Source organism: Rhinolophus hipposideros (assembly GCF_964194185.1).
Source record: "Rhinolophus hipposideros genome assembly, chromosome: 18".
Lineage (NCBI taxonomy): Eukaryota > Metazoa > Chordata > Mammalia > Chiroptera > Rhinolophidae > Rhinolophus > Rhinolophus hipposideros.
The window spans coordinates 25547299-25567534 of NC_138064.1; the positions used below are offsets into that span (position 1 = coordinate 25547299).

Consider the following 20236-nt stretch of genomic DNA (forward strand, 5'->3'; position numbering starts at 1 on the left):
CAAAGTATTTGGCACACCAAAGAAGTTTTAACATCACATTTTATCAAAAAACAATTCTGCTAGTTGGTCACTGTACATTATAATAACCTGGGGGTGGGCCTCAATACGTACTCAAAATCCCATCCCAGAACTTTAAAATCAGAATCTTTAGGGGTCAAATCACATTAGTATTTGTAAAACCTCTTCCAAATGATTCTGATGTGAAATACTATGGCTTCTGTATGTGTGTGTGCCTCTCACCATTTGACAGCACCTTGAGGTCAAAGACTATCTGGTTTTCATCCTTATATTCCATGTACCCAGCTAAGCAAACAATAAATGCCATTTATCCCTACTTTCATGCAAGGTAAGTTTTGGAGATTTAAGATTAAGTAATCTTTTCCATTATCTTTTCTTGTTGTGTCAAGGCTCTCCCCTTACAAATCTAGTGAATAGCATTACTTTGAGGTAAGGACAAATTTATCCCATACAAAGAAGACATTACTCAGTTTTTAGTTTAAAACAAGCAGTTTTAAGTCATAGCAGAGATAAACATCTGAAAGCCAACATCATTTTAATTTAAAAGAACCTTGATTTTGCTAAAGGTCTTTTTGAGGAAAAGTGAGGATGCAGTGTAGAAAGTTGGTTTTTCTCATCACACACAGAGTCGTGTCCCTAGGGGCAAGAGTGCACTGCAGGAACCATGGAGTAGATGACAGTGTGAAATGGTGTAAGACTCGTTTGTGAGGCCCAAGAAGAGAAAAGTAGATTACCAGAGAACTATGAAATTTGACCAGGTGCAACGAATCTTTCAGAAGAGTTTGGTACCCTTCCCCCCCAACATATTTGTCGTATATTCATCCGTTATCCTAAGCATCAGAGCAGAAACAATGATGAGCAATTGGACCAATAGGTATTGGTACAATGTGGATACAGGGTCCCCACAACTCCAGTGTGGCATGGGAAAAGAAACGCAGAATTCCTGAGCGGGGAGGTGGGAGTGGGGAGGTGTAGTAGTGGCTGACAGAACCACAAAGGATCTTGCAGTGGATATGTAGGCATATCAAGAGATCAAGGTGAGGCCAATATTTTCCAGCAAATATTTTGGGGCAGAGGTCAAAGCCCAAAGCTGAAGAATGAATGAAATGGCTGGGCCTCCATGAAAATTAGAGAGGAGTGAAGCCTGAAGACTGCAAACCAGACTCACAGGTCCATTTTCAACCCCAACACCCAGGCTTAGGGCATAATATTACACAAGAATTCCAACCTGCAGTATACAAAAGGGGATGGGCGGGGTAAATTGGAATTGCTTTAATGGTAAACAAACTTCACCTTAGTAAGCCAAGATTATTTTATTTTTAACTTTCCTGTGGAATTAGGGGCTTATTAATAAAGTCAGGTTAAGTTACAGAAGAAAAAAGAAAATTACATCTTTATATGCATGAGTACATCATGACTGCATGAGACTATGTTGGACTATACATTTGTTGGAATGACTAAGTTCTGGGCCTTAGATTAGGGACAAAGGGAATGAGTGAGGGTAATAAGTGAATGGGCAGGCAATGTGAAAAGTACTGAGAGGTGAGTCTCTGTATGGGGATAGGAAAGTTAAGATACGGTATGCCTACACCTACAGGGGTATGTTGTAGGACAGTGGAAGGGGTGGAGGAAGAGGTCAGGGAACTCGTTATAAATAAGGCAATACTGAGCTGAATATTTAAGGATGAAACGGTATTGAATGCTTACTGGAGAAAGGTGACACAGAAGAAGAGAGCATTTTAGGCAAAGGAAACAATGTGTACAAAAGCAAAAGCACAGCGACTTGAGGGAAAGTTTCAAACCCAGGGTACTGAGGTAGTCTAAAGGTGACTAAGAGGACAGGAGGGATTCAAGAGAAACTTAAGAGACAGAATAAGCTAAACATATGAGTGAGTGAATGCACAGTATTTGGGAGAAGTTGTCAGGATGACTCCTGGATGTAGGGTGTGAGGTCCTGACTGAGTGATGGCGTCATTCACAAGATAAGGACATTAAGAGGAGAAATCATTCTGGAATGAGAGGGTGAAGCTCATGATTTTTGTTTAGACTTGGGTTTGAGGTTCTCATGATGCACACAAGCTGAAATATCTGGGAAGCAGTTTGAAATACTGAGCTAGAGCTCAGGTAAGAGGTCGGCACTAGACTATAAAAATGAGATTTACCAGTAGGCGAGTAGGTGAAGCTTTGGGTGAAGATGAGTTGGCTCAGGAAGACTATATAAAGAAAAGGCAATGATCAAAAGTGGAATCCTTAAAAAAAAAACCAACAAACAAAAAGTCTGAGGGGGTGGGCAGACCATATGAAAAAGAATAAGAAACTGTGGCTTGAAAGGGAGGAGAAGCAAGGAGCCAGGGGAGGAGTGAGGCTGAAGTAGAAAAGAATAATCAAGTGTGAACTGCAGCACAGGAATCAAGTGGATAATGATAAAGTGGCCATTGGATTTAGCAAAAGGCATTATGCCCCTAGGAAGAGCAGTTTCAAAGAAACAATGGAAGTGAAAGTCAGAAAATGTGGGTTGAAGACTGACTGGTAAATAAGGAAGTGTAGACTGCTTTTTCAAAGCAGCATGACCAAACAATGAGGGGGATGATAGAATATAAATAGCAAAGGGATTAGGGCAAAACTGCATGAGTGACCAAACAAGTTAACAAGGAAACAGAACATATAGAATGCACCACAGAAATTCCCACTCTGGTAAAATCTAATTCTCCACTAGTGGTTGACTCAGACACATACCATATTTCTAAAAGAGTTAACTCTAGGTGCCAAGCTTTGAGAACATGGGCTTTTTTCATTATCATTCACATTCTGTAGTTATGGATACTTTTTTGCAATACATTTAGACGTAATATATTAGTTAATTTCTACAAATACCTCATAGCTTTAAAAATAGTGGGAAAATAGTGATGTATAAATTCACCAACATTAAAGTATATGGTTCAAAAGCATTTTCCAAAGATACAGTAAATTCCAAATTGCTGAGATCTAGCTATGTTACATATTATGGTTTTCTGAAAACGTGTTAAATATAAGACAATTTATCCAAATCATCCTCTAAAATGTTGAAGTTTTGCTTAACTTTCAAAGTGATTAAATGGATAATGTTACAATGTCATATTTTAGGTTGAGGAGATTACATTGTCACATCTAGGGAATATTTACTGTAGTCTAAAATCTCATCACAGCAAATGTTTTTAAATTATATGGCATGTGACATTAGCAATAGTAATTGTTTATCAAAAAGCTGACTTCCCTTAAATACAAGTAAGATATAAGATTTAAGTTATATCCATAATCCAAGAGGTGGCCAGTGGGCTTTCATTGGGAGACAGTTTTAGATGTCTAACCTACTGTTTTCACACCTGGGTGATCAAACAAATTTGAAGAAATGGCACGGGTTTCCTCTTGTGTGCTCTAAAGCAGAAGGTGATCACTAAATAATTACCTCAATGTTAAAATGTTACGGTTTAGAAAATTTTGGTTCCATGCCTTCTCTGTTTACTTTGACACACCCGCAAAATAAAGTCCCCAAGGTAACTGCAAGATCTTATCATCACCATTTTGTAACCTTTGGCGATACACCAACTAGTTAAAGGTTAGTAACATAAACACAGATCGTGTTGGTATTTGTTCCAATGTACTTAGGAATCCAGTGCTTGATTTCCCCCTAAAGTATCCCTTTGGGGTGTAAGAAACTTCCACAACAGAAGAGATAATCAAACTCAGGTATCTCCGCAACAGAATCATTCCCGAGGTCTCTAACCAGGCATGAGAGTGGGTGACCACTTGAAAGTTACTGAGGATCATTAACTATGTAAAATATAGATAATTTACTATTAAACAGATGAATGTCCTTGAACCTTATAATGAAGACTCTGTCCATGTTTTGTGAGCCTGGATTTGTGGGTCATACTCTCAAGGGCAGACATTATCTATGGGAAGATACACAGCGTGTGTTACTAGAATGACAATCTGTCTACCACAGCACCCAACTATTAATTAGCCCACTGTGGAAACTCCATTGATGCTAGTTCAACAAAATAATAAATGATTTCACTTATAATACTACTTGCAGTACATTCTAAGCCAGGTTACACATAATCAATTCTGAATCCAGCAATTTATGAAATTGCTGCAAGGCATTCTGTTATAGAGTCATACCATCTGATATACTACCAAGTTCACTTAGTGTAGTGAAAAGGATATAGAAAAACCCTGGTCCTATCCCAGGTCAGCACTCAACCTGCACTAATGCAATTGACTTGCTCATTCCTTCTAAGGCTTTTCTTCCTCTTGCAAAACTGGGATAATAATTGTCATTTCCACATGTGACTGTGTGTCAGATGAGACTGAATCATAGCCAGCTAAGGTTAAAAATGTTATTAGAAACCAGAGTCAAGATGAAAATAAATAAATAAATAAATAAATAAATAAATAAATAAATAAATAAATGAATGAATGAATGAATGAATGAATAAATAAATAAATAAATACATACATAAATAAATAAATACATAAATAAGTTAAGGCTTGGAGAGGTTAATTACTTGTTCAAGACCAAACAGTAGGGGCAGACAGGTGGCTCAGTTGGTCAGAGCGCTAGCTCTGAGCAACGAGGCTGCCGGTTCATTTCCCACATGGGCCAGTGAGTTGCACCCTCTGCAACTAAGATTGAACCTGGTACCTGTAGCTGAGCTGCCGCTGAGCTCCCGGATGGCTCAGCTGGTTGGAGCTCGTCCTCTCAACCACAAGCTTGCCGGTTCGACTCCCATAAGGGATGGTGGGCTCCGCCACCTGCAACCAACAATGGCAACTGGACCTGGAGCTGAGCTGCGCCCTCCACAACTAAGACTGAAAGGACAACAACTTGACTTGGAAAAGTCCCGGAAGTACACAGTTCTCCAGTAAAGTCCTGTTCCCCTTTCCCAATTAAAAAAACAAACAAAAAAAACCCCAAAAAGTGATGACTGGAAAGCTGAATTGAACACTATTCACGACTACTGCATTTGTAGAACAATTATATTTCACAAAAAGTTTTTTTTAGAAAACAAATATTTTCAAGTAATGGCCATGATGAACTACACGATCAATGGGAAGAGTCTCTTGTTTCGGGGCCATAGAGATCATCAAATCAAATACCTAACTTTTCATAGGTAAGAACCTGAGATTACAGTAAAATTGGATGAAACCTGAGGTCCCCTTTTTTTATGAAAAACACCATTTTATATATAAAAGTACTTTATAAAGGGATAAAGGGATTTACTGCGTAAGTGGTTGAGATGAAATTTGAGAAAGGCAATCAATGATTGTGCATAGGCTTTGAGAGACTCTGAATACTGTTACTTGTTTTTGGAACTCTGTAGCTTAATGACACACACAGTTATCTAATTGTTAAGTTACAGTTCTGGTTTCAGAAGAACGGAGGAATGGAACAGCATTCATTTTCTGCATCAATCTGAGGGTCAAGACCAGCCTGGGTAGGGGGATGAGTCAGCATTTAAGGTTCAAAGGACTTTCTCATGAACCCCATTCTGAGAGTCAGGGCAAGAGTACTACCATTGTTGGGTGCAGATGTTTAAGTGCGACCCTGAGAATTGTACTTCGGACATTAATGTTATGATCTTAACTGTGAGATCACATGAGCTGGTGTTATCCAAAACAGCTGGGTTATATATTAGCAGTAATAAAACTGTAGGTGTCCCCTAATGTGGAGAAATCAATGGCATTTAAAGGTTGGGCCACGCCCTTTATTTCTACTTTTAAAACCTTACAATGTTGTCAAGACACAACTTAAATTCTACCTACTAGAGTCTAGCACAAAACCTTGCAATGCTACTTCTTTGTCATGATAATAGTAATTGAGTATACCTGACATGAGAGAGGTCTCTTTTCCTGGCAGCACACATAGGTCAGATATAATATACCATTGTGTATCCCATTAAGATGATACTTGATATTAGTATTAGGTGGGTGCAAAAGTAATTGCGGTTTAAAAGGTTAAAAATAATTGCAAAACCCGCAATTACTTTTGTACCAACCTAATACTTGTGCCTGTTCTTCTAATAGCACTAAGATAATTAAAAAGTGTGAAATAGTATGGTCTTTGTGTGTGTGTGTGTGTGTGTGTGTGTGTGTGTGCGCGCGCGCGTGTGCCTGTGTAAGGAATATTGCCCAAAACTCTTCAGGCAGGCTGTTGGGACTTATACTATGTTAAGGTAAAATTCTAGAAACTTTGTTTTCTCGGGGAATCAATTTTCCCCTCAAGCAATGTTTTCCCTCACACCATTAGTGACAAAAATAATGAGAGGAAGCTCTGTTCAGAGAAAAGGGGAAATATAATTAAAAATTATTCAATTTCTGTTCTATGGTAGGAAGCAGTAAATCACTACACATTCTAACCCTATCAAAGAAAATAAAAACTTTGAAGTCTCACTCTATGTTTCATTTCAATACTAGCCAGTTACTCCTATGATAGGTCACATAAACATGACCTCTTTCTAGTGTGTAGAAAAAGTGATTATCTCCCATGACATGTACATCAGAAGACAATTTACTTCCCTTTAGACATCTACGTGAATCTATAAACTTACAGTGCCAAGGTCAACGATGAAGCAGTCACCCTTGTTGAAACTGTTCCAGCTAAGGGGAACTTCCGTAGCCCTGACCACTCTCCGACCCTTCACATGCAGGAGCCTCCGGGCGGTCAGGTCATTTGTGAGAACATGATTTAGTCCCGATGACACACCTCCAGACTAATCAGTGGGAAGAAGACAGAAAAAAACAAAACCAATGAGGCTTCTAACTAGACCCAGCCATGTGTAAAACCACAGGTGTTTGTGCCCAAACTGCCCGTCAAGCCAAAATACAATAGCCACCTCTGCGCATGTGAAAAATTAAACATGAAGAAGAGAATTCCTTGGTTAATCAATAGGTTTAACAACAACAAAAAATGTAGGTTCTTTGTTCTTCCTATTTCAACCACTCAATTTAATATTGCAAATATTGACTGAGAACTTTTCAGTTGTCTAAAACCTACTACATAAACAAAAATAAGCTGTAGCTGTTGTCCTTTGGGAACTAATTATTCGTAAGTCCTGGAGTGAGAAGGCAGACAAGGATTTCAAGGAAGGCAGCAAGATGATGGAGGAGAGTCTGAGGTAACAAGTACAGGTGAGGAGCACCCAGAGAAGAAGGGGTTCCAACACGCCCACTGTCACAGCGTTAGGACAGAAAGGGGAGTTACGTTCTGGCCTGGTATGGGCTGCTACTATTTATAGTTCTTGTTTTTAAATTAAAAAAAAATCACCTGTGTTACTTATTTTTTGGTAATAAGAGTTTACCAAATATGCCATGCCTAGGTATTTATACTCTAAATTAGGAGCGGTGCAGTATCTTGTTTGCACATACCCACCCAAAAACAAAACAAAGCAATACACAACTACATTGAATTAAGAAATTCTGAAGGACAAATATTAACTGTATCAAGTGCATCTTCCTGCATTATTTGAAATCAGCATTTATCTTTTCATTTTTTCCTAATTAAATGCTAGGAACAATAATCTTTTATTTATTTCCACAATTAATCATAAGGCAATGTATATAATAAAGAGGCAGTGTAAACAAATCTCTGTCATTGATTGACATAAGGCCTCCTGTGATGATATAAGAAAAGTTAGCAGTATAAGAAATCTATATAATAATTCAACTTTCAAATTTATTATATAAACATATACAGTGAATCCAAAAAAGGAGGCTAAGTTGCATAGTTAATCATTAGCACACTCTTTATATTTCCATTAACTTTAAATTTCCCCCATTCTCCAGGAAAAGACCCTCATGAATAGAAAGGTTTTGTTAGTATGGGCTAAATGTTGACTTCAGGACAATTATAACCACAAATTTTAAGAAATATATAATAATTTCCCAGTCCATGATTTTACAGAGTTTGCCATATTTCTTGATGGAACAAAGTACTATATAATAATAAAAAAAATACAAGTTTTTATCTACATACTACTGTTCTTAGCTATTTCGATTTTTTGTTCAATAAGTACAAAAAATATAGTATAAGAACACTGTAACCTGAAAAAAGTTATAAAATATAGAATAGACTTAGACTAAGAATACATATTCAACATTTAGGCTAACTTCATATGGTGAACCATCATGGTGATATATAGTCTATGAACGTTAACAGTATTTTAAAAACCTAATTTTCTCTCTAATATTTGATGCCAAAAATGTACAAAAAAACTTTGTTTCACGTATGTGTGTTTGAGACAGTAAGTAGTTTTGTGAATATTATTTGAATCAACTCTAAAACCCCCCTGCTTCTTCCTACCTATTCTACAGAATTAGAACAAGGTAGATGTTTTCATTCAACAACAAGGTCGCCTAAATCAGTGGTGACATAAATACAGTTTTGCTAGCTGCAAGATGTCTGGTGGTTGCTATTTACAATCACAGCTGAGGGCTGGGTCTTCTTGAGTTTGGGAAAGGTATAATTAACCAGAGATTTAATATAAAGGAGCAGTGTAAGTAATAGTCCTCTATAATCCTTTCCAACCCCCTAAAACATTTCACAGAGAAAAAAAAGTGAAGTCAGTGAAAAGACATGAGAAGATGGTCTTAATGTTTCCTAGCTGAATCTTTACATTATGTATGACAACTAAATATGGTGATGGCTGACTTGGTAACGGAAGGCTTTGCCAAGCTTTGCCCATTACAAATAGACATAAAAAATTTGTCCTGACATTTGAAGCATTTATTTATATTGAGAGCATCATAGTATAACGATTACCAGCTTAGGTAGTGGAGTCAGATGGTCACCAAGTAACATACCAGTTATTAGGCCTTGGCAAGTTACACAGTCTTTCTCTCTAAGCGTCTGTTTACTTATTTGAATAGGGTGATAAGGATAGAAACTGCACCACAGGGCTGTTGTTTATATTAAATGAGCTAATATACGTAAACTGCTTAGCATATTTTTATCAGTATGAAATTAAGTATAACATAATCGCCTTTGCTCTTCTAGGTGGTAAATCATCTCTGCTTCTACATTTCCTATCAAGTATTATTGCAACCACACACACACATTGCCATTTGCTCAATGTCACTAATGATAAGCTAGTGAACTGATTTTTTTTTCCTGATAAATTTGACCTCCATTTGCAAACATCCTCTTTCTAAAAAAATGCTGATTCGTGGTGGGTTTAATGTTGATAATTAGAAAATAATAACTCTAAAATTACTTTTATCGTGTTCACTTTTAAATATGTATCTAGAAGTTTGATTTCAGAAGTCCTGTCAATTCCCAGAAGGATGAATAATAATGTAAGTTCCCATTGATTATATATGTAAGACATACGTATTGTATTATTCAATTCAATACTTAATCCTTATAACACTTACACAAGGAAGCTATTGTTAGACCCATTACTGAGCAAAGAAAGCTTACGTACTTGCCCTGATGATTAGTGTTTCAGGCCAATAAACTCTGTGTGTGTGTGTGTGTGTGTGTGTGTGTGTGTGTGTGTGTGTGTGTGAGCGTGCGCCAGTGTATATTCATTTGAATTTGTAAGGCTGAACCACACATATGTTCAATTCAATGATTTTATTTGTATCCCTTCCAAGATCAAACCACACTATATGTACAGTTCTTTGTATTAACTGAAGTTATAATTGTTACAAATACTATATTAAGATGTTCCAGAGCAACTGAGATTCCCACATCATGGATTATTTGCAGCAAATTCAGAGATTCTCTAGAATAGCAAATCAAAAACCGTTAATACCCAATTTATCAATATTTAATTATTGAAGTAACGTCACTTCAATAATTCCTTGAGATAGCATAACTGGAAGCTCTTAACTTTACTAAAAGTGAACCTATTGAATGAAATCAAGTAAGAATAGTTCACATATTGACCCATAACAGTCCACAAACATTTGTTGATGACCTATTATGTGTCTAGCAGGTTCTAGTTCAGTGAACAAAATGGATTAAAACAGAAAACTCTGCTGTTAATGTACTTTGGTTCTGTGAAGACATGAGTTATGGATGGATAGAAGGAGAAAGGGGGTAATAACAGAAACTGTTTGAGAGAACTGCTTACCTTGTATTTCAGACCTCTTTTGAAATAGCCAACAAAATCAGTAGACTCATAGCCTTGAAGTTCTCTATTCTGCACTGGCATACCACCCAAATAGTCATCCATCTGAACAGTAAAGATGGCGGCTGCTGTGCTTTCATCCTGAGTACACTCCCTTCCTGAAACAGCAAACGATAGCGCCTCATTTATCAGGCAAGGAAAAGGATAAAGGCAGTTTCTGACATAAAAACCTCAGAAATGTTCTTTATATTATAGATCAATACAACACACGATCTTCAACAGAACACTCTTTTAACAGAAATGGTATAACATAAAATACTATTTTTCCAATAACTAAAATAATCGTTTTCTTACTGCTTTCCGATTCTTTATTTTTTAATTGAAAAATACATCCCATGGTCTGAATATGCTCAAGAAGCTATAGAATATAGTCATATTCTATAACAATATATAGTATTAGAGTTATACAATTATACAGTTTAATATGTATATTAAGATATTCTGGTAGGATCCAGATTCATTTGGTAGAGTCAATAAGATCAGGCTATGAAAACATTTCACAATTTCTTTAGCCTTTATCAACATTAACCTTTAGGAATCTACTATGTGATATATTAATATTTGTAAGGAATATACGCATTATAGGCCACAGCTAAACAACTTCTGAAAAGCAATGGGAAATGAATATAACTTGACCTTATCCCTATTTGTGAGTCCTAGTTTCCCCACTTCACTATCTTATTGGTATAAGAGAATACTCTCTGAAGGAAAAGGGAGAGTAAAGCAACTAGCATGCTAACATCTATTGAACGTTAACGTATGTAGCACTATCCCAGGAATTTCACACACCACAGACATTTAATTTTCACAATTCTAATACAGATCCCATCCAGGCAATTTCACTGAGCTTGAAATACCAATTCTTAAGAACTAGTGTCTTCAGTTTGCATGAAAATCAGAGCCAGAACAGTCCTAAAGGAACTCAAATTCTATAAAAGACACTTCAAGACCCTTACAACATCTGAACAGTGTGACTGTCGTGAATGGTTCTAGAAATAATCATAGGTAGCATTTACACATTTACAGTACCCTTGCTATGGGCCAGAATTTATGATAATGTTGTACATGGATGATCTCATTTAATCTCCAAGCAACCCCTTGCAGCAGAAACTATTCTCTATCGTGTTACAATAGAGGACATAGAGGCTTAGAGAGACCAAGTAACTTCTCTGAGGTCTAACGTTGACCTTTGGTAGAACTCAACCCAGACACGTGTTTCTGTGACTCTGAAGCACAAGCTCTTAGAAACTATAATACTAGATTTTGTTTTGTTTTGTTTTTCATACTCAAATTCTCATTAGCAAAAAACTTTTATGGTAACAAAGGTATGTTATTCTCCTCCATGGACAATTGATGCATAAATGTTTAAAAGCTGTAACAATACTGTAGTTTACCTGAAACCCCAATTGAAAATATTCACTAAAGTTGAAGAAAGAAAATCAGTCAGGTATATTAAAGAAAGAACTGGGTTTCTTTACAGTTCCTCCCTTCCTCTCAAACCAGACCTGTGCAGTAAGTATCTTCTCAATAGCTATAAGAGGATTTGACAGAACATAAATTTTGTAAGCTTGCTGTCAAAGGAAATTATGTAATAACACACATAAAAAAACACACATGTAATTTTGTAGTTCGAAAGAACTCAGTGTCATTCCTCTGCCCACTTTCCCATCGATAAATGAATACTAATTAAGGCATAGATGTAGATTTGCACAGAGATGCTTTACAAGGGAAACTTAAGTCAAGGTTACTATCAAAGGCGTTAAGGATGATGTATTTGACATAACAGTCTTACTTGAGTACAAGTTGAAACATTGAATGTTTACTCAACATTCTTAGGTAAATGCAAACAGACAGGCATGCAATTAATGAATGAACTGGAAGTCAGCTAATTAAATTATGCTACCATTTGTTGATGTTTACATACTGTGCTAGGCCAAGGACTACCAATATGAATAAACCAGAGTCCTTGCTCTAAAGTTGAAAGGTTTTAATAAATCCGATATCGGCCTTTAAATGTGAAAACTAGAATTAAATTCAGTTGTATCATGATGAAATTCTAGCAAGTGCTCTGAAACTTTCTGCATGAATTCTGGTTCATTTTATACTATTTCCCCTATGCTAATTTTACCAGTCTTTCGTGTTGTTTTGTGTTATGTTTATTTATGTTACATTATGGTATATTTGTATACATGCGATAAACTTCCTAAAATTGTTTTGAGGATGTGATGTTGTATATGTAAAACATAGATTAAAAGGGAAGTTTTATAACTAGGTTAATCAAACATTCATGATTAAAAAAAGAAAAATATTTGCCAAGTTAGGAATACAGGGGAACATCCTCAATTTTATAAATAGCATCTACAAAAAACATACAGCTAATGTAATTCTTAATGGCACAAACTGAATGCTTTCTCCCTAAGATTGGGAACAAGACAAGGATGTCCACTCACTACTCTCACTCACCATCATGTACGGAATTCTAACCACTGCAATGAGGCAAGAAAAACATACAGACTGGAAAAGAAGAAATAGATATGTCTCTATTTAGAGATTTTTCTACATAGCAAATCCTAAAGAATCTACATAAATACCAAAAAAGTAAAACTTCCCAGAGTAAGTGCATTCAGTAAGCTAGATGGATAAAGGTTAGTCAATGACAAAAGCACTCTCATTTTTAAATAGAAACAATGAACATGCAGAAATTGAAATTAAAAGCACCATACCATTTACGATCAAAGAAACTGAAATACTGAGGTATATATATATACATATATATACACACACACACACACATATATATATATATATATATATATACAGATACATGATACATAAGATACATGATCTCTATGCTAAACATTACCAAGTGATGATAAAAAAACTCAGACCTTAGTAACTAAAAAGATAAGTGTTCATGGATTGTAAGACTCAATATAATAAAGATGTCAATTTTCCCCAAATTGATCTATAGGCTTTATGCTATTCCTATTGAAATCACAGCAAGGTTCATTACAGATTACACGAGGTTATTATAAAATTTATAGGAAAAGGCACAGGCCCTAGAATAGCTAAAACAATCTTGCCAAAGCTAGAAGGAACAACTCTATCTGATATTAATGTCCACTATGTAGCTGCAGTGGAAGTATAGACACATAGATCAGTAGACCACGTTTCCCCCAAGGTTAACATTTTGTAAAACTATAGTTTAGAATCTCCAGTATACTAAAGTATAAGTATGTAAGCGCAGTACAGCACAGAATACCACAATCAGGATATTGACATTGATACAAACCACCTATCCTTTTCATACTTCCCCAACTTTTCTTGTACTCATCGATGTGTGTTTGTACATTAAAATTCATTAAAATGTTATCACATGTTTAAATTCATATACCCACCATCACAGTCAAGATACTGTACAGTTCCATCACCAAAAAAATCCCTTGTTGCCCTTTTATATCTACACCTACCTCCTTCATGTATTCCCCCTGCCAAAAATGATATCACACAGTATGGAACATTTTGGCCAATTTTTTTTTTTTTTTTTTTTTTTACCCAGCATAAGTCTGTGAATGTTCATCCAAGTGGCTGTGTGTATCAAAAGTTTGTTCCTTTTTATTACTGAGTAGTATTCCTTGTTATTGATGTGCCACAATTTGTTTAACCAGTCACCTATTACAGAATATCTGAGCTGATTTAAGTTTTTTGTCTATTCAAATAAAGCTGCCATGGACATTCATACATAGGTTTTTCTATAAATAGACATTTTCATTTCTCTAGAATAAATGTCCATGAATGGAATTGCTGGGTCACATGGCAGTTGCATGTTTAGTATTGTAAGGAACTGCCCAGCTCTTTTGCATAACGGTTGTACCATTTTCTACCCCTCCCCAAAGCAAGATAGAAAAATTCAGTTTCTCAGCATCCTCGCCAGCCCTTGTATCAGTTCTTTATATTGTATGTATTTGTAATCTAACTCTTTGGGTTCCCAGTGTCTGGCATAGAGCGTAGCTACCACAGACTAGCTATACCATATATGTTTGTCGTTCTCAAATATAGTTATGTAAAGTTTAAAATTGGCAAGGAGAAATGGTGAGGGTGGGTGTTTGTAGCCTAAGTCCAGGATGGGACAGAGAGTAGCTTTATCGCCTAGCCCTGCTCATAGACACGATGCTATACGTAACCAGATGCAGAATGTGGATGCCTTTAAACCACTAGGTACAAAGCTGAAATGCTTTTTACAAAGGACCAACGCAGCACGTTTCAAATTATATGCAACAAATTCTTATTTTGTAAAGAATATAATAAAAAAAAAATCAGAGATATGCAAGGGTATTATGGAAAGTCACTGAAGGAGAGACCAGGGAAGATAACTCTCTATTCTCCTATTTCATGTCCCACTTCTTCCTTACCCCTTTCTTCCTCTCACTTAGTCTGTTTCTTCATTTCTACCGTATGTACCTTTTTCATCTCCATCTGATTTTAACTTCACTCCCTTTCTCCTTCCTTCCAACTGATTTCCGTTAGTCAAACTTTATTCTCCCTTCAACTTTAGCTCTCCCTCTTGGAACTTTCTCTGAAACTGTCTGATTGATCCTCATGAATTTATCTAAATTTAGGCCTTTGAGTAGAATATTTTGGATGAAATCCACCTTGCTTCAGGGAACACAAGTAGGAAGAACTGCTGAACAATTCCATTGAAAGGCCTGTTAACTATTTTACTCTAAACTTTTCCATGTTCCCCATGATTTTCACGGTACAAGATCCCTCCCAATTACCCTCATTTTCCTTTTTTCTGTCAAGGCTTCTGTTTCCCCCTAACCCCAGACACTGAGTGTCTCTTTCACAGTGCTTATCACATTTTACCTGTGTTATATCACGTTTTGCCTTATTGCACCTTTGAGATTATAAACTTTCATAAAGGTTCATAAGTTACTCATACACAAAAACGCCTTCTAAAATTCTGGACACATTGAATAATTAGTGAAGAAATTAATTTGCTTTCTTTCCAACTTGGAGCCGGCAAGAATGCTCCCACAAAGAGGAGTGGCAAGAAGAGCCACTCAGTGAGGTAGTGACCAGAGAATACACCATCAACATTCACAAGCACGTTCAAGAGGCGTGCCCCAAGGGCACTCAAAGAGATCGGAAATGTGCCATGAAGGAGATAGGAACCCCAGATGTGTGAATTGACACTAGACTCAACAAAGCTGTCTGGGCCAAAGGAATAATTCCCTACAGCATATACGGGTGTGGTTGTCCAGAAAGCCTAATGAGGATGAAGAGTCACCAAATAAGCTCCATACATTGGTAGTACCTATCACCACTTTCAAATAATAATGTGGATGAGAACTAACTGCTGATTGTTGAATAAAGTTATAAAACTGCCAAAAAAATTAACTTACTCATTAACCCACTATTAACTTCAGTTTTAGCAAATCTTTAAGACCATATTTCTGCTCAGAGCATTTTCTATTACATTTTTAAAATCGGTAAGTACTAAATGAATAATTAACTTAATAATTAATAATGATTTTCTGTAAACCCTAGGAAACATAGTGCTTAAAGACCTTCTTTGGATAAGAAGGACACTATAGTGTTAAAAAAGTGTGTTCAAAGCCCTCTTGCAATCTTCTGACAAAGTCAAACTCTACTGTGTCTACAGCAAGATACGAAGTTCTGTCACATTTCAACAAAATGACAAATGTAGCATTTCAGACACTTTTATTCATTCCAGATCCAAGTTCTGGATGGAAAGACCAAGGTGAGGACACTATTACTCTATCTAGCATCATTCATTTATGACCAGGATTATATATTAATGTTTCAGTATTTGCTTGTAGAAAATGTAAATAGATCACTGATAACGGGAATAGTGACATTACAGCGGGAAACCAAAATGAGTTTGGAACTCAGCTTCTGCATCCTCAAGCAAGCACGACATTTTAACATCAAAATCTGTCATGAGAACAACAGTCTTTTCTCCCTCGATGTATTTGCCACGTGGAGTGTCTCCACCAGGTGTTAACTAGCACTGAGAACAGCGCTTCCCAGTAAAGCTGCTGTGGACATTCCTGTATAGATTTCTGCATGAATATCATGTCCATAACAGCTTTATTGAGAACATCGTTTCTCAATGTTTTCTATCATTCTTTCTTTAAAATCTTCAAATGTTACTAATAAAAAAATGTTGGCTGCCAGAGTCTTCAAATCCTGTGTGTGTGGTTTTATGTGTTTTCCCATAAGCTCAGGAATAAAACTGAAAATAAGAAACAGAACTCCAGGGGAGGCAAAGTCGTTTAAAAAGAAGGCGGCGAGGCTCAGATAATCGACGCCTTGTTAGATGGGTGTGCTCACTGGTGCAGGATCTCACCGGGAGAGGCAGGGCATTCAGGATGTTTACGAGTAAAAGTAGAAGGTGGAAAAAGTAGAACACACAAGGCCCAGTGTCCTGAGAGCCTGGCGCGAGCGCAGCCCAAAATAATTACTGCTGAAGGAGACGTTTTGTTCCACACGGTGTCCTTGTTCAAATAGATACATATTAATTTAAAAGTAATTACAATTAAAGCAGTTCATTTAAATACATAGGCCACATGCACGGGGAGCCCATGCCTCTATCTAAAAGAAAAGTAAATAAATAGGCCATAGAAAGCTATGAAATTGTTTCCTGCTTCCGTCCAAAGTCTTTAGCATCCTACTAAAGAGGAATTTGTTCGCTACACCTGCGAGGAGCACGGTGCAAGCAGGATCCTGATTTGATGCACGGAAAAAAACAACACACAGGAATTAACCAAAGCAAACAACACACAACAACTTCTGGCCAGCTGCGGCGCGTGCCCGCAACCTTGTTTGACTTCATCTCTTCCCTGACGGGGTAACCAGGACTGAACTTGCCAGCGGGACGTGGCCAGAGCCAGGGCGCGCCCAGCAGCGGGCCGGGAAAGGAGTGGGAGTTGGAGCCGGCAGGTGAAAGGGGGAGGCACCAGCTGCAGGCACCAGCCCCCAAACCCGGGAGATGGACACCGCAAAGGTGCAAGTCAGGGGCACGACTGGCCCTGACTTCGCTGCGCCCCGCGTTCGCAGCGGCGTTTGCAGGAGCGGGTTCTGAGAAGGTGGCCGGCCGCCGAGGCGCGGCCCCGCGGGGGCGCAAACCAAGCCAGCCCCATTTGCCCGGTCCCTGCCCCCAGCCTACGACTCTCGGCCCCACGGAGGCCTCGCCCCTCCCGGGCCCGGTGGCCCGCCTGCCTTACCCAGCCAGAAGTGCAGACGGTAGGTGAAGCCCCGGCACGCCCTGGTCGTGTGCAGCACAAGGTAGGCGTCCCCGACGTAGAAGTCGCCGTGAGCGCTCTTGGGCACCGGCACCAGCTCCAGCTTCTCGATCCTCCAAACCTGCAGCCCCGCCTTCTTGCCCGCGCGGGCGAACTCCTCGTGGTACCGCTCCTGGGCCATGCCTGGCACGCGAGGCTCCTGCGAGGGGGCGCGGGGCCCTGTGGACCTCGGAGTCGGACTGAACGCAGAGCGTCCGGAGGGACCCTCTTCGCCGCGACTTTATAGGTTTGCCCTGCGGGAGGCGGGGCACCGAAACGGGAGGGGCTAAGTGCCCAAGCAGGAGTTGCTCGCCAGGAGCCCGTCCCTTCCCAGTGCGCGCGCGGCGCCTGGGACCAAACTCCTACTCCCATCCCGGGTCGCAGGGGAATCGGGGTCTCCAAAAATTGAGATCCGGAGGGAATTTATAGAAACTCCGGGAAGTGCCTCCTCCAAGGAAGGGCGTTATCCCCGGCTGCAGATGGAGGAGATTAAAAATAAAAAGTGGTTGGCGCATCGTTTTGAAAAAATTGATTGGCCAGGTAATAATCATCCTAATCGTCAACGCCATCATTCCATTGGCCAGTGTCTCCATTCTCTGTCTTGATCTTCCCGGTTTGAATATATCTTGAAAAACAGCACGTCGGATTTCTTGGAAAGAATGAAAACCTGGAAGGCTGGCGGTCCTACCCCGGGGGACAGAGCTCTGTAAATCCCCAGGGGTTCAGGAGCTGTGGTGAAGCTCCTTGCCACCTGTGTCCTTTGGCCAAGAAAGTTGCTGAAAAGAACAGGTGCTCTCAGGTTGGGCTGTTTGTGGCTGTGATTATGCATGGCCTGCTTTGTGAGTTACCTGTTCTCTAGCTTCAAGGTGCTCGTTTTCTCATTGTTTTCCTTACCGTTTTTGCTTTTCCAGTGCAGGCAAAGCAGTGTAAAATACAAACGGAAGTTTACTCTTTATTTTCCATTCATTTAACAGAAGCAAAGGATTTTACAGTTAATGAAAAAGCAAATCAATCTCTAGGTAAAGAGTAAGAAAGATGATTTTTATGTATGTATATTTTTTGTCACTGTTTCCCAAATTACAAGAGTCCCCAAAAGTCACCAATAATGTACAATTTGATTTTTTCTTAATTAACTTGTTTTTAAACAGGTATTACATGTCCATGGTAAAAAAAAAAATTGAAAGTACAAGCTGTGCAATACAATTTATCTCCATTTCACCACTTAAGAAAAATCTCCTGGAATTTTCCTGTTTTTAGTGTGTGTGTCATTTGTTATAGGTTGAGATACTGATTGAGAAATATCATTAGCTACATTCTCGTTTTCTCTCCTAACCCAGACAATGAAGAGCAGATGTGTGAGGCTTATTTTACAGATAAGGAAACTGAGGCTTTGAAACTTGTCAGAGGTTACTCAACTGATGACTGTTCAAAGAATTCAAGCCCATTTCTGTCTAATGCAAAAGCACGTGCTCTTTACAAAAACTTATTCTTTCACTCCAAATTATTTGGCCAAGATTTGTTCGCATAAGTGTAGTTTATATTTTCAGTTTCTTCCAACTTGTTCCTCGAGAAGCTTCTGATCTAGGGTATCCCATGCAGCACCAAGTTTAGTTTTAACTTTGTAACTGAGCCATTATACTTGGATGTCTTGGTTTCATCGTCCGTAAAGTGAAAATCATTTGTTCTCTTCCCTTCTTCAGGAAAACAAATATGAGAACTGATGTTCTGGACTTAAGTTAGGTAAATATCAGAGTTATAACTTAAGTTCAGTATTAGTATTCTTCCTTTCAGTGAAGGAATTCATTTTAGTGGAGAAATGAAAAACAACTTTGGCATAGATGAGTGAAATTCCCTCTCATTTAGGCCAGGACTAGGTGAGGCCTGGGCTGCACCAAAAAAGGCTCAGTAGTGAAGAGGCAGTATGCTATTTTGAGGCAGTATTTTAAAACAATCAAAATTAATAGAAAAATCATAATAAAAACAACAAAATTTCAAATAGAGGCATACTTGTTAATAGTGTTGTACGAGGCCATGTTGGAGGCTGAGGCCTTAAAGGAAAAATACTGATCTTCCTATACGTAAAATTTTGATATTTGGTTCATCATTTTGGGCATTAATTTTGCCATCCCTCTTAAATTGTGTGCCTGAGGCAAGTGCCTCATTCCCATCATGCTAGCTCTGACCTGGCTAAGCAACCTCCAGATTCAAACTTGCAACTTCCTACTAGACATAACTACCTAACTCATCCTGCCAAGGTCAAGTTCAGCACGCTCAAAACAATCTCCGCATTACCTCTGAACATGCTACTCCTAGTCATCCTAGTATCATTAACAGCATGAGTGAATTTTGACTCAGCACTTTCATTTTATCTCCACATTCATTCAATTATGGTGTCCAAAATGTTTCTCAAATCCATCCCAGCTGCCCAATCTCTTGCTAGTTCTCTGATTCCCATCTTCAGGAGAAACATGCAGTGGAGAGAAATGGCCTAGTTTACAGTATGGCCCGGATCTAGGCTGAATCCTAGCCCCTGTACATTTTAGCTGATTGAGCTTGGGCAAATTACCTAACATTATTGTGTCTCGTTTATTGTTTTATTGTGGGATGGGAATACTGATAGAAATGACCTCACAGGATTGTCATGAGTGTTAAATAGGTAAATAAATATAAAGCTGGAATGGTGCCTGAATATATACTGTGGCAGTAAGCTCAACTGAGGTTGATGAGTGATTTATTTGC

At 38.3% G+C, this 20236-nt stretch overlaps 1 protein-coding gene across 3 annotated transcripts in view; it reads right to left on the reverse strand.

Moving 5' to 3' along the window:
* Positions 1-17870, reverse strand: part of SCIN (scinderin) — a 63387-nt gene extending 45517 nt beyond the window's left edge. The window contains exons 1-3 of one of the 3 annotated variants that reach the window (XM_081079630.1): positions 17441-17870; positions 10134-10288; positions 6609-6770 (exon numbers count right to left, since the gene is read on the reverse strand). In XM_081079630.1, coding sequence (XP_080935756.1) covers positions 6609-6770; positions 10134-10288; positions 17441-17639 — 516 coding nt within the window. In that variant the 5' untranslated portion in view covers positions 17640-17870. The remainder of the gene's footprint in view (positions 1-6608; positions 6771-10133; positions 10289-17440) is intronic. The other 2 variants (XM_081079631.1, XM_081079632.1) reach the window with 2 other exon arrangements.
* Positions 17871-20236: the final 2366 nt, after the last annotated feature.